Consider the following 15,009-nt stretch of genomic DNA (forward strand, 5'->3'; position numbering starts at 1 on the left):
CTGTAGGGACTGCCCTAGTTTCTATGTTGGAAAATCTGAAAGGACATTAAATAAAAGAATTTGTGAACACACATTATTTAAAAAAGAAAAACATGAACAATGCATTATACAAACACTTATATATAGAAACAACACATAAGGGGTTTAGGTTTGGAATACTTGAACATGTGGTACCTGACCCCGGGGGGGGGGGTCTGGGAAAATTGGTTGTGTTGCAGGGAAACATATTGGCAAATTAAATTGAATGCAACCAACCACCCAGGACTTGATGACCATATATCAATTAAACCATATTTAATTTAAAAAAGCAAAAAAAACTATAGTTTAGCAGTATTTAGTACACTATAATATTTGGGATTTGAAAGTGTATGTAAATCTTTTAGGTGAAATTTATATATATATATATATATATATATATATATATATATATATAATATGAAATTGATATAATGAATTTTAAAATAACATTCCACATTATTTATTTAAGGTTTTTATGATGATGGATAAAATTGTATGTATACTTTTACATGTTTTATTAATGTCACAATTTTATGGAGTGTAATTGAAAGTAAATTTATGAGAAGAGAGAGGAATGTCTTTAAGAAAATGTTGGCACCTTTTTTAAGGAGAATGTATATGTGTGTGTGTGTGTGTGTGTGTGTATATATATATATATATATATATATATATATATATATATATATATATATATATAATGTATTAATTGTTTTTATACTTGAAAAAGCCCAGCATTGTAGCAGGGTGAAAGTGCTTATATATTATCTTGACCTTGGAATTAAATAATATTTAGCCTTTTCTGGCGTGTCCAAACCACTTTTTTGGTTCGATTCTGGGGAATTTTATATTAATCATCTTAGTCCTCTCAGAATACCAAGACTACCTGACCAACCTAGAGCTCAGCCAGCTTGACCTAACTTTTAAATTATGCAGTCAGTTCCTGCTGGATCTCATAAACACTCCAGCTGTCATCTCTAGCATCGCCATCCTTTCCCTCTTCCTAAGTGATCATCTACTTCCATCTTTGCACCCCTTTAAAGAAACCCCCTCCAAATTTAGTCACATTTCATCTCAAAAGTCATAATATCATAGCTGTCCTTAATAATGATCTATGCAAAACCAAGTAGCCTTTTGTCACTAATGTAACCGATCCCATACTAGCAGCCAACACACACTACACTTTTAAAATAAACAGTTCCCCAAGTCACATGATTCTCGAGGGCTAGACAAAACTGCTGTGCAACCAAAGAATTACTTGGCATTATTCAGACTTTGAGATGGTAATACCTTAGAAACTCAGCTGAGAGGGCCATCAGAAGACACAAGGCTAAGCAGCTAGAAGCTAACTAAAATTTTCAGATATACCACCTGAATCAGTTCTGGCACTTAGTACATCAATTGACTGGTTTTATTCTATATAAAAGCTTTCAGGGCAACTCCATCCAAGCCACATCAGGAAATCTCTTACCATCAGACTTCACAGAATTCACACAACTTTCCTCTCTTCTTTCTTCAGTACTTACATATTTTCCCAAAGTGCAGAACCACCTCCTTTCCGCTTCAAATTTATTAAACAAAAGATACAGAAAAAATTCTTGGAGGGGGCCGATGCCCTCATAGTATGAGATGGCCTACACCCTTGGTCATGTATCTATGTAAAGTGCACCTGCTATATTTTCTCAAATTCCTTTATACCCTGTGCCTAACCCAGAATATAATATCCATTCCTGAAAAACGAGCAGTAGTCAGATTTCTAAGGTGCCTAAACCAGCTTCTTGAAAGATTTGTGTATTTATTTGACTTAAATTGTCAAAACCATGTTTTCTGACTGCTGGATTTAAACCACACACTTTCAGTATAAAAATCAGTCAGAAATCTCTTCACTGTCCGTTAATAGTATTTGTTGAAGTAGCATGTCAGGAATGGTAGCTCACAGTTTTTATTACAATAAACCGAAGTGTAGATACATGCATAGAAGTGACATAAACAAAGTAATCTGGGAAATGAACTGCAAGAAAAACTGAATAAATATGAACTTGGGTTCTCTTTTACAGGTGTATTACTCTTTTCATCTGTGCAACTTTGTACGAAGTATGTGAAACAACTATTTTCTCAGCCTTGAGATCCAAACGCTGGTAACAGCAATCAAATGGTCTTATAAAACCCAAGATTCCACACAGTCTGTTTTTCTAGGATAACCTGACACACAACAATAATGCTTTACATGAAAAAATAATATACTCTGCAAACTGCATTTCTTACTGTTCCTGAAAAAGTGCACTACCCTGTAGTTTTCCTAGTCTACAAAATGAAAACTGTGTCAAAATCAAAGCTATAGTAAAGTTACACCGCATACATTTTCATGTCTTGTCAGAGAGAAAACTATGTGCATTTAATATATAATCCAACATCATGTACTGATTCTGACTCCTCTCCATCCTTCCCACATTAGGAAAATATTAAAAAACTTGTATATCTGCCTTTCTGACAATACCTCCAAACCTACAGAGTACTTTCTCCCCACCAACATATCTTGAGGTATTGGAGAGGCGCCATAACCCCACCATCACCAGTGATCATTCTCCAAAGCGTGTGCAAAGGCTAATTAACTTACTCCAGTTTCATAGCTCTTACTAAGTCCTTTGACTTGGTAGTTCAACCTCTACTCCTTAACCCATCAGTCCAAGCTGGAATCTGCAACTAAGTACTAATTAAAAAAAACTCCCTTTTTAAATAGGAAAGCTCATACACCCACTGCTAACCTCATCAAAAGTGTCCTGTAAAGCTCTATTATTTTTACTACTTGTTTATAGGAAAGAAATGTAAAATTCTTCCCTACAACCATAAAACAAATTGTCCAATAAATTCAGAGCTAGCTTTAAAAAAATCTGTTTGAAGAAGCATCTATTAACTTATTCTTTGGTGTTAAAAGAAACTAATACAAATAACCTGCCTAGCAATCCTCATCCATTTATTTTAAAGAAAAAGTAAAATCATGTTCCTGTGGCCTCCCTACTATATAATTATTTCTCTCTTTTTCCCCTTTTTTCTTTTTTTTTTCCCTCTGATTTTTGCCTTCTTGTGTTGTCTTTCACTTACTGTTTTTTTTTTCTTCATTCACATTTTGTGCACTCTATATTAAAGACTGCAACTGTTGAAAATAACAATCATCAACCGTATTATCTGTTGTATTTAATGATTTTTAGTCTTGTATAAAAATGTTTATAATCATTACCATGCAAACTCTCAGTGATCACTGTTCTGTACTTTTCCAGTCTGTATGAAGATGGTTCATGTAGATCAACACTCTACCCCGGTTCATAAATATTAAATAAATATGCATATAAATAAAGGGTTACGTTAGCATGTGTTGAGAATTTACATAATCATACTTCCTCTGTTTTTGGGAAGTTGGAGAAGGGAATATAAGTAAAACCCGGACAGATACAGGGAGAACAGGGAGAGGTCATTTTCAAGAGAGATGCAAAAACGTTTTCTCCACGGTTTACAGGTCAAAAGGTCAACGTTGACATGTACGACAGCCATCTCCTCGACCATGGTAAGTGTGACAGTCGGAATGTCGACGTTCATGTGTACTTCTATTTTAGAAGGACGTACACAGGGCAGGGATTCACAGCATTTATGTGAATGGGGAATTTACAAACTATGGTCGACAGAATTTGTTGACTTTGTTGCGTCGACCATGCAACCTACTTAATATGTATGAGTTGATGTTATTTGTCGCGGAAATCATAGTTCGTGTAAGTGATTTTCGTGCTTTTGATAGAAACCATTCTCCACTAAATGTGTGGTGGCTGTTTGTATTAATATTTTGCTGGAGAACATGATAAAGATTGCTGTTAATTTTGTAGGTTTCTGTTGTGTAAACAGAAACAAAGAAATTTCAGAAAACAAGAGTGGGCCCAGTATAAAACAAAATTAAAATGGGCAACAGTTGCAATGCACTTAAAAGAAAAAGCAGCTGGGTGAACCAAATGATTATCACCTACAGTACCATTTTGTGCTTTTGTTTCATTTGCTTGCTAGAGGAATCAAGACAGAGTTTTATTTTGAAAGTCTTTTGATGAAACTTTGCCATAGCTGACTTTTCTAAAGGGCAAGCCCAGTCTTTAGTGGTGTTGGAGAGGATATGTATAATTTTAAGTTGTTTGTTTTGTCTTTCAGCTTCTCATTTTGATAGCATCACCTGCCAGAAAACTTGGACTTTTTAACAAAATTGCAGAACAGATATGGCTTCAGAGTATAGCAGTCAGGAAGCAGTAGAAGACTTCATTTATTATAAGCTACGACAGAAAGGATATTTAAACAGAGTCAAGTTACGAGAGCCACCAATCAATGCTCTACACGTCACCATGAGGGAGGCAGGCGATGAGTATGAAGCACGTTTCCACCAAGCATTCAGTGATCTGTCATCACAGTTACATGTGACACCTAGCACAGCTTACAACAGCTTTGCTCTGGTAGTGGATGAGCTCTTTCGAGGAGAGGTGAACTGGGGACGTATAGTGGCCCTGTTTGTGTTTGGAGCAAGCCTTTGTGCAGAGTGTGTGAACAAAGAGATGACTTGTCTTGTAAGCCGTGTTATGGAATGGATGGTCACTTATCTAGAGAATAACTTACAAGAATGGATACAGCACAATGGAGGATGGGTAAGATTATCTTCATCTTTATCCCTCCAAAGGTCTCTTCTCTTCTAATACCATGTCTTCTGGGGGGGGGGGGGATCTCAAGGGGACTCAAGGTGATGAAAGGGGTAGGGCATGCAGTGACATATATGTGTGTGCTTCTGAGGTCATTTGCCCATGACATGCTGATGCCTCATAAGGTAGTAATGCTGGTGATCTGCATGGTACTACAAAAAATAAATAAAAATCCCCCTCTCACATGCGATAAGTGAACAGTCAGTTGCTCAGGCCTACCCCTCCCAGCAGCCTTCAGCTTCCCAGGTTGCTAGTCACTCTGAGTTCATGAACATCATAGGTTGATACCCTGCCCCTTTTCCAATGGGATTGATTAACTGTTGTATACTTTGCCTTCACGGTTTAGTAATAAAACACTGGTTTATAGCCCCTTTCAAGGGACATTCGTTTGGCTTCAGTTTTTGCATAACAGCAGATGGCCCCTGATTAGTTGGCTAAACTGACATTCCCTGCACTGCAGAGGAGCAATATTCCAGTTGCAAAGAGGTACTAAACAGACTTCTTTGCAGCTGACCAAGTGAGCAGTTGTTATTGGTACTTCTGGCTTATTTTATCCATTGAGATTTCACTGTGGAAAAATGTTTGTGTGACAGTAGCTTGATCAGTTGTTTGTAGATACAGATAACATATAGTTTAGTTCTATTTTGATAGAAACTTTGTCAAAGTGCCATTACATATGTCCTCCTGCAGAATTACTTGAAGTATTGACCTGTACATTTGTGGATCTTCATCTGTCTTGTACGTTTTGCTTCCGGCAGAGTAGTGAGAAAATTATTGAGACTTAAGTGAAAACTGGATGTTTCCTGCCATCAAATGGAATGGTAAAATTTATGTTGTCCTGGCAAAATTAACCCCTAAATGGCATAAACACCACCATGTCTGTCCCCTTAAAATAGGTTATAGGCTAACTCTGTCAACAGAAATAAATGTTGCTTGCAAAACGCTGTGAAGGAGAACTTCTGCCTACTAGACATATTTCTAAGTATTAAACAAGTTGTCTGATGGGTGTCTTAATGATGTCCTCCAATGTCATTGTTGCAGTATTTTTCACAGTAGGGCTCTCCTGCCAAGGATAACCTAACATCCAGCCATTATATCAAAGCCTTTAGATCTTGCATCTGCCATATGTCACACAAATGTTCCTTGTACAGGACATTGGGCATAAAGGTGACATATGGATGCAGTTACCCTGAACTTCTTTGCTGCCAGTCTGAACGCCATCATAGCTCATCAGTCTGAAAGCCCTTTTGCTGTGCTGAATACCTAGCCATCAGGTAAGTGCCCCGTTAGGGTCTTTTTTCTTTCCTTTGGTCTTGTTGTTTTCTGGTTACCTAGAGTTTTGAGTCTTCCAAGAAAGAAATGTCAGTGTGGGCGGCAGATTCTCTGTAAGGATCAACACGAACAGTGTCTTTTTTGGCTGGGTGCTTCCCATGACGATACATCCTGTTGCATTTGCAAAATGTTTGTGCCTAAGACTCTTAGAAGTCGGTTGTCTTCCCCAGCCATCTTTTTGAGAACCAGAGGCTTAAACTGTTAGCCCAAGGTAGCATAGCAGAATCTTCTAACCTTGAGGTCCTATTGCGCAAAAAGAGGGCCAATAAATATTATCCAGATTCTTTGGCTGTCCAGCCTCACTGGATATCTCAATAAGAAGCAGATGAAAGCTCTGTAGGCTGTCCGGTGTTTACATTGGATTCTGACTGCATCAGAGGCTCACATGGATCCTTTCTTTCACATGTCCTCTGAGGCTTTGCAGACGTGTCCATACGTCAAGGGGGGAACCACTGTTGATCATCTCGGAGGGCCGTAGAGGGATTCTGCAGATTTTAGTCAGGGAAGAGGTTTCAGGTACTCTTCTTGAATCTTATCAATGGTCAGAACCAGTGTTTGTTAAGACTGACATCCCTATTAAGAAAAAGCAGAAGACTAAGCATACTTCTATAAGCCCTAAGGATCCTTGAAGAGAGCAGCAGGAGTTTACTCATGACCTGTTTAATGCCTTAATGGCCCTTAAAGACTCCACAAGTGGTTTCTGTGCCTGCTGTCTCTTGGACGACTTCTGCTCCTTAAATGGGTTAGGGAATCCAATTCCTTAGATGAGGATTCAGAGTCTGATGATGTGTGTCTGTCCTACTCTTCCCAGATGCTTTCACCTTTGGCTTATGGTTCTGATGAAGAAGAGTCTGTGAGCCCTGAGTCTCCTTTTGAGGAATTGTCTTTTGGAGACACTGTAGCTTGAATGATGGAATACATTAAGTGAAAGTCTTCTCAAGTGTATGATGTCCAGAAAAGGTATTATGCGCTGCTTCAGATGGGCACTCCTAAACCTTCTGCAATATCTGCTGTGCTGGCTGCTTTGTTAGACACCTTTATAGCTGCCTCTAAGTCTTTTGATTCTCAGCCTCCTGCTCCAAAGAAACCCGACAGGTTCTATAAGGTTCCTTAGGATTGTCATTTCTTATTTAAGTGTCCTTCTACTGACCCTGCTGTGATGTCCGTCTCCTCTGATGAGCCTTATAAACTTTTGCCCTCTTCCAAGCTTTTGCCTTCAAATAAGGATAGTAGAACAATGGGGAAAATTGGTAAAAAGGTTTATACTGTTTCTGCTTTGGCTTTTCGGGCCATCAGTTATCAGATCCACATGACCAGATATGCTTTGGCCTTAATTGCTGAGGCTTGCAGGTTATTTCTGACCTCCCCGATTCTGAAGCAAAATCTTCTGCTCTATGTATTTTATGTTCTACCTCTCAAGTGGCTCATCACTCTGCCAACTGTAGCTATGATGCTGCTGAAGCATCTTCCAGAGCTGCTGTCTTTGGGTCTGTCATGAGTCGTCATTCTTGGCTTCACCTACAGTCTTTACCTGAAGACATTAAGGCCAAGTTGCTGGATGCTCCTTTGGATAATAAGAATCTCTTTGGGACTGCTGCCAATGCCAGTGTTATGGTTGTCTCTTCAGGAAAAAGGGAAAGCTTTGCAGGATCTTAAACATATTTTTGTATCCTCTATCCCTAAGTTCCAGAGGAATTATCCTACTAGGTCTGTTTTTGTTCACAGGCAGCCTTGTCAAGCCACCAAATTCAGGAAGGGTGGTAGACAGGCTCCTCCTACTAAGTCTTCTCAGGCTGCAGTGGATCAGAACCCTGCTTTATCTGTCAAGCCTACTTCTCTTTGACTTCTTGCCCCCCCCCCCCACCTCTTGGCCAGGTTCCCTTGTCCCTTCAGCTCTCCCTCTGTCTTTCAAACTGGCATATCATTACCTCAGATTCTTGGGTTCTACCTATCATCCACCAGGGTTGCTTCCTTTTTTAGGGATTCCCTAACCTCCTTTGGAACAACTTCCTCATTTCTTGCAGGTCTTTTTATCCCAGTTGGACCAGGGAACTGTTCAATTCGTCCCTCCTTCACAAGTAAGAAAGGGATTTTACTCCAGGATGTTCCTGGTCCCTCGAAAGGAGGGCACTTTGAGACCTATTGTGGATCTCTCCTTGCTCAACACCTTCATAATGTTCTTTCTTTTCAGATGTTTACTCTTCAAACCCTATTTCCTCTTGTTCTACCCCAGGCTTTTCTACTTTCTTTGGAACTGAAGGCTGCTTAACTTCATATTCCTGTTCATCTTCTTTTCAGGAAGTTTTTATGCTTATCTGCTTTGCCCTTTGGCCTCTCTACTGTCCCAAGGGTATTCACAAAATGCATAGCTCCTGAGATTATCTTTTGCAGGCTCCAAGACATTCTGATTTTTCCTTCTCTATTTGATCTGTTGCTTCAAGCACCTTCACCAAGTTGCATGTTACAGGATCGGGAGTTCACAATGTCTGTCCTCTAAATTCTGGGGTGTACTATCAACTTTCAAAAGTCTTTCCTAACTCCCTTTCAGAATCATGTGTATCTGTTTTGCAGGATTCAGACAGTACCATCATCCTTCTCTTCCACCTCCAAAAGTTCTGACCTTGACAACTTTCTTTTAGTCTCTTCTTCCTCTGCCTGACATTCCAGCTAGAGGGTTTGTTCAAACCATGGGATTCCGGACCTCTTCAATTCCCCTGATCCCTCTTGCCAGACTGTGCATGTGGAAGTTTCAGTGGTATCTCAGGCCAGCTTGGCTTCAACATTGCCAGCATCCGGATTTCAGTATGCCTCTCCTTTCTTGTCTAAAGCAGGAATTCGAGGGGTGGATTCAGTAACTTTCCCTCAACCCAGGCATGCCATTTCAACCTACAGTTCCTTTTCAAGAACTGTTCACAGAGGCTTCAGACATGGGGTGGGGGCTTCTTGTGGTCACCTGAAAGTTCAAGGCCTTTGGCCCCTCCATCAGAGGGCAGACCTATCAGTATCAAAGAGATGAGAGTTCTGATTCTGTCCTTTCAGACTTTTTACAAAATTCTCTCTCCAGGGCCTCTGAAGGTTTACATGAACAACACCATAGTGATGTGGTATGCCAACAAGCAGGGGGACACAAAGTCTTACCTTCTCTGCATGTTGGCTCTTTTTCAGGCCTGAGAATTGGCTATCAGTTATCCTTAAACTCTTCAGGCAGTATATATTCCTTCAGAGCACACCGTGAGCAGAACCAAAACACAGGATCATGAATGGATGCTTCACAGAGACGTGTTTCTGGACATAGCCCATCGGTGGAGTATTACTCAGGTAGATTTTTTTGCCTCCCCTCTTAGAAAGCAGCTCCCTCTTTTCTGTTTCCGAGTGCCATGCCATCTGGCATGGGAAGTAGATGCCCTTTCTTTCCCTTGGAAGGGGATGTTTCTCTATGCCTTCCCTCCCCTTCCTCTACTTCCAAGAGTCCTTTAGAAAATTAAGCTGGACTCCCCAAAAATCATTAGTGACTCCCACTTGGACAACACAGCACCGGTTCCTCTTCTTAATGCACCTGGCCAAGGGCAATTATCACAAGCTACCTCATAGGTTGGACCTCCTCAGATAGCACAAGGGGTCGATTATCCATCCTCATTTGTCCAGTGTCCAACTGACACTGTGGGCATTAGGGTTTTGATCCCTGTTAGACACCTCTTCTATGATTGAGTGCTCAGTTTTACAGGTGGCAATAAAACCTGCAACCAAAAAGTCTTGTATATCCAAATGGAAGGCATTTTGTGTCTGGTGCTATACTCATAACCAGAATCCTTTTTCAGTGAGGGTCCCTTTGGTTGTCTCCTATTTGTGTATGTTCCTCCAGTCTGGCTTGGCTTATTCTTCAGTGAAGGTCCATGTTTCAGCTGTTTCTGCCTATCCTCTCCCCTGAATCCTCCTTTGGCTTCTCGCTTTGAAGTCAAGCAGTTTCTTAAAGACGTCCTGCATCTTAGGCCCCCTTGACCCAAGCTTCTCCTGAGCCTGCAGGTTTAGCTTCTCTGCAACATTGTACCTGGAAGACTGTCTTATTACTTGCTGTTAGTTCTGCTTGGAGGGTTCCTGAGCTTCAGGCCCTTATGGCCATCTCTCCTTTTTTAGATTATCACAGGGACAGGGGTGTCCCTTCAAAGTAATCCTCCTTTTATGCCTAAGGTGGTTAATGAGTTGTCTTTGAATCAGGCAGTTCAACTCCCTTCCTTTTAGTCCATTAGTGAGAGGGTCCTACATTGGATTTGTACAGACAGCTTGGGTATTACTTGGATAAAACTAAGGCCATTCATAAATCTGACCAGTTTTTAGATTCTTTTCATCCTAGGACATTGGGTTTGGCTGTTTGTAAACAAACCATCTCCTCCTGGATTTCTAAAGCCATTTCTTTTTATTATTTTTTTATATGGCAGATGCCTGTCTACTTCTGTTAAGAGCTAATTCCACTAGGGCTGTTGCTTTTACTGGTGTTTTCTTCAAGGGGTTGGACATCACTTCCAACCTTGAAGCTGCTACTTGGTCTTCAGTGCATACTTTTACTACGCATTATTCAATGGATATGATTTCTGGGGTCAGAGCAAGTTTTGCTAGAGCCATTTTGCCTGAGTTTGTTGAGGACTCTCTTGCAGCTTTCTACCTCCCAATCCTTTCTTCAGCTTCTGTACTCATCCTACTATGAAGAATACTGCAACAGTGATATAGAAGGACATAGTACAGTTGTGTAAAATCTTGCCATAACAGTAGATGTCCACATCTTCACTGTTGCAGTATTCGCTCCTTCCCTCCAACCCCCATTTTCCTTTGAATTTTGATTTGCTTACCCTCCTGGCCGAGGGTCTTCTTTTCCTTTTGCATTTTCTCTTTCTAGATGTGCATGACTTTTTTTGCCCTATGGTGACTACTCTGTTCAGGAGCAATGCAATTATGGGTAACTGCATATGTATGTCACCTTTATACCCCTTGTCCTGTACGGGGAGCATATGTGTGACATACAGTGTATGGACAATCTAAAGGCTTTGGTATACTGGCCAAATGTTGGGCTGTCCCTGGCAGGCGATTCCTTCTGTGAAGAATAGTGCAACAGTGAAGAGAAGGACATCTACTGTTACACAACAGTACTTTTGCTGTAGTTTATTTATTATACTGTTGCTCACATACTAAGCTTGTTTTGAAAGTGGAAAGCTGGCTAGTGATGGTGCTGTTTTAAAATGAATCTTTGGTATTTCAGTGACGACTTGTAATTGATTCTTACTTCAGATGTCATCTTCTGTGCTAACTTTTAGCTACCTGTAAGTTTTGTGTTTTTTTTAGGTACTTTTGTCATGTCTGAAGTAAGCGAATTTAAGAAAATTAACATTTTTTTATATGAGAAGCCAGTATGTGGGGAAACCTCTAATCAGTCTTTGGAAACAAACACAGACAAGAGGTGTGGTTCTAGTTCTTGCACTAGAATAACCATGTTCCCTTTTTTTTTTTTTTTCAATAATCTACTAAGGTTTATTTTAAAGTAGAACTTGCACAATATTAATTAAGGGGATGCTTCTCTTTGCAAATCATTCTAGGAGGTGAGTGAAGTAGTTGTAGATACTACTCCAGATGGTTTGAATTTTAGTGCCTTTTTAAAGTCAGTATCCGACCATTTAAGTGAATGCTGTTAGCAATTTCCAAAGAAAGGAAGTGGTTTATAAACTGACAGGGAGAACTAAGGTGATGATCAGGCGACAGTTTTAACTTAGGGGACAAGTCTTGCTTAGAAAGTAGTCTTGCTAAAATGAGAAGCTTTCCAGTTTTTGGTTGGTTATATAGTTTTGTTCCCGAGGCAGCTTCCCCTTACTCACATCTTGGAAAACACAATGTAAAACTGAACAAAGTTGTCTTATCTTCATGTTTCTGCAGTCATTTATCTTTGCAAGCAAGAGGTAAGAAATTCACTTTTTATATAAACAACCTTTCATTGTTTTTCTTTTTTAAAGTTTAGTTTTTCAGGGTTAGAACCTGTGACGGGCTTCACTGTTGTATCATTCCTTTGGGGGAGAGGGTGTCCCTAAGATGCAGAAGTTTTTTTTTTTTTTTTTTTTAACTCTTCTCCTTGTCCACCTCCAAGGTAAAAGCTTCTTCGAGTGACTTCTTGAGTCCTCCCTTGCATCTCTCATTGCCTCTTAGTTTCTATCTTCTGTAGCAAAGGAAGAAAATAAATTGTTGGTGAAGGTATGTATGTATTCAGTAGACATACCAGAAACGCACATGTAAACCCTCTTGGAGCTGTTGACAAGCCAAAGGGCAAAGCAGAAACTAAAGATGTAAACCTGACACACAAAAGCATTTGGCATCTTTAGGAAATGGAATGTGATGATAAGCATCTTTTGAAACCAGAGATGTTATGTAGTCCAATCTCGCCTACATTCTTACTCGCGGGTTCTGAGCCGAATATCGGCTCCGACTCGGCCAACTTTTATTTACTAGCTCGAAGTCTCTCATTGGTTGGGCCAAGCAGGTATCCCATGCTGCACTGCTCCATAACCCCAGATCTTGTTTGCCGCTCGTATAGCTAGGACGTGGTCTCGCTTGGCTGTGGCTAAGTACCTTCTTTTTTCAATTTCTTTTGCGAAATTTGATAGTTATTCAACCACAAAAGCTATTTTAATAGCTATTCTTCTTCTTGCTTGTTTGTAGTGTTTTTTGTTCGTGTAGTTGGTATCCCTAACTGTTCCGGTGGGCTAAGCCCGTTTTACTTAGAGGACCTAGTCCTCCTTTCTGTGAGTAGTGCTCAGTTTCCTTTTGTGGAAGACTTCTGTTAGTGTATATTTGGATAAATGTGTTCTGCTTAATATTAAGTAGTGTGTTGTGAGTTAGTAAGGAACCGTTTTACTTGGAGGATCTTTGGTTGCCTTGTGCAGTCTGATCAGTAGTTTCCCGCCTTTACTGTTTTTCCGGCTAGGTTGTTTTCAGTGGTCTGCTTGTGTAAGATGTCTAAGGATCAGAAGGAACATAAACCTTCCGGTTTTAAAAAATGTTCCAAGTGTAGTTACAAAATGTCCATTACGGATGGGCATTCTGTATGTGTTTACTGCCTAGGAGCTATTCATTTGCAAGAGTCTTGTAGCTTCTGTCACGCCTTCAGTCCGAGGGTGCTCCAGCAGAGGAAAAATAAACTAATATTGAAGGGACCCCTAAAACCTTAGTTTGAGGAGTCTTTAGACTCGACTTCTAGTTCTCAGTCCAAGTCTAAAGCTTCGAAGGCGAAGAAGAGATCTCTGGCTCCGTCTGTCTCCTCGGAGCCCCTGGAGAAAATTTCTAAACTTGACTCTACCTCCTCAGTTCCTCTGTCCTCGGGGCTGCAGGAGGTATCTGTAGTACTGGAATCAGCGTCGGCTCCTATTTTACTGGAACCCATTCGGAGCCGGTTGCCAGTGTTAGGCATGGCTCTCCTGAGAGGAGATCCCAATCTCCCTCCCTGTCCTCCAAATCCTCCAGGCTTTTTGATTTGGATGTCGATAGGGTGGTACAGAGGCTCCTGCAGTCGCCGGTGTTGGCAAAATTATTCTCTGCTCCGATCCAGTCGGCTCCGGAGCCCGTCCCGATGCTTGTGTCGACGGTTCCTCCTCCGAGCACTTCCTTGTCTTTGGAGCCGGAGTGCTCCATTCCGAATGATGATCCTGCGCCGGCTCCAATACCCCTCAAGGGTTTATCGGTGCTGACGTCTGCTCCGTCCACAGGGTTCGGCACTCGGGTTTCCTCAGTCGGGCCAGAGGGGGATACTTCAGGACACCTGTCTGTTTCGAGCCTCCCTCTCGGCACACCGGCTTGGGGGACCCCAACCCCGGTCATGGCCTTGGAGGCCGGTCGGTCCTCGGATTCGGGGGGACACACCTTCAAGGCCATGCGGAGCGCACTGGCCAGATCATCAGTTACATCACCCGGATCGGTCATTCCGTCCCCTTCCACCCCGGCTAGAGCCTCTGATGTCCCCCTATCCGTAGATTGTGGAGCCCAAAGGTCTGGGGATACCCCCATGAGTGGTCCCCAACTTTCTGAGGGCCCCTCAGAGTCTGTGCCTGAGGAGTCCCCTAGAAAGAAGTCGTGCAAGAGGAAACACATAGACTCCCAGGACGAGTCTCTCACTTCTGATACCGACCTCGAGGAGTCGGAGGGTTCCGCCAAGTCGTCCTCTGATGACGTCTCTTTCTCCGACATCCTGGAGATATTGAGACAGAGAGGCAGCTGGCCGTCCAAAACCCTCTCTGAGGAGGAGTCTGTATTCCTCCAGGCATTTGGTGCTCAACCCTCTGCCTCCTGGGTGTCTCCACCCTTCGACGAGCTCTTGGATTTAATTTGTCGAAGGGTGTGGGAGAATCCTGATTTGATGGAACCTGTACCCAGAAGGCCCAATAAGTTTCTTTCTGCCCCCTGGGGAAAGAGTTGCTGTCCAAAGGTGTTTCTGTAGATGCCATGGCGGTGGCGGCGGCCACACAGCGGGAAGTAGCAGAGTCTTCTTCCTCCGTCCATCCTCCTAACAAGGAGTCTAGGAGCATGGACCGGTACGGGAAGTGTATCCTCTCGTCAGCGACCTTCACCCTATGGTCACTGAACTACCTCTGTCATTTTACTCAGCTCCAGAGAGATCTCCTCAAGGAGTTAGGAGATACTCTAGCAGGTAACATACCTGAGACGATAACGCACACGGTTAATGCCCAGGTGTCTACCCTCAATCCTGTTGTCAACTCGTCCATGAGGCTCATATCATATGCAGCCGAGGGGGCGAGTAGGGCAGCCAGTTCAGGAGTAGCCCTCAGGAGGCAAGCCTGGATGCGCCTGTGTCATTTCGTGGAGGCCTTCAAGTCTTCCTTCACTGACTCTCCTTTTGATGGGTCCTCGCTCTTTGGGACCAAAGTGAAAGACACCCTCACCAGATGTG

The 15,009-nt window shown here is 41.8% G+C and overlaps 1 protein-coding gene across 1 annotated transcript in view; it reads left to right on the top strand.

The window, feature by feature from the left end:
• The window catches only part of LOC122790489, a gene marked incomplete in the record, with an annotated part of 1,159,925 nt that overhangs the window by 108,147 nt on the left and 1,036,769 nt on the right, over positions 1–15,009 (top strand). The window contains 1 exon segment of the mRNA XM_044058037.1: positions 4,204–4,688. Coding sequence (XP_043913972.1) covers positions 4,269–4,688 — 420 coding nt within the window.

This window comes from Protopterus annectens, chromosome 16.part0 (assembly GCF_019279795.1).
Source record: "Protopterus annectens isolate FY-2018-M chromosome 16.part0, PAN1.0, whole genome shotgun sequence".
NCBI classification, from domain to species: domain Eukaryota; kingdom Metazoa; phylum Chordata; order Ceratodontiformes; family Protopteridae; genus Protopterus; species Protopterus annectens.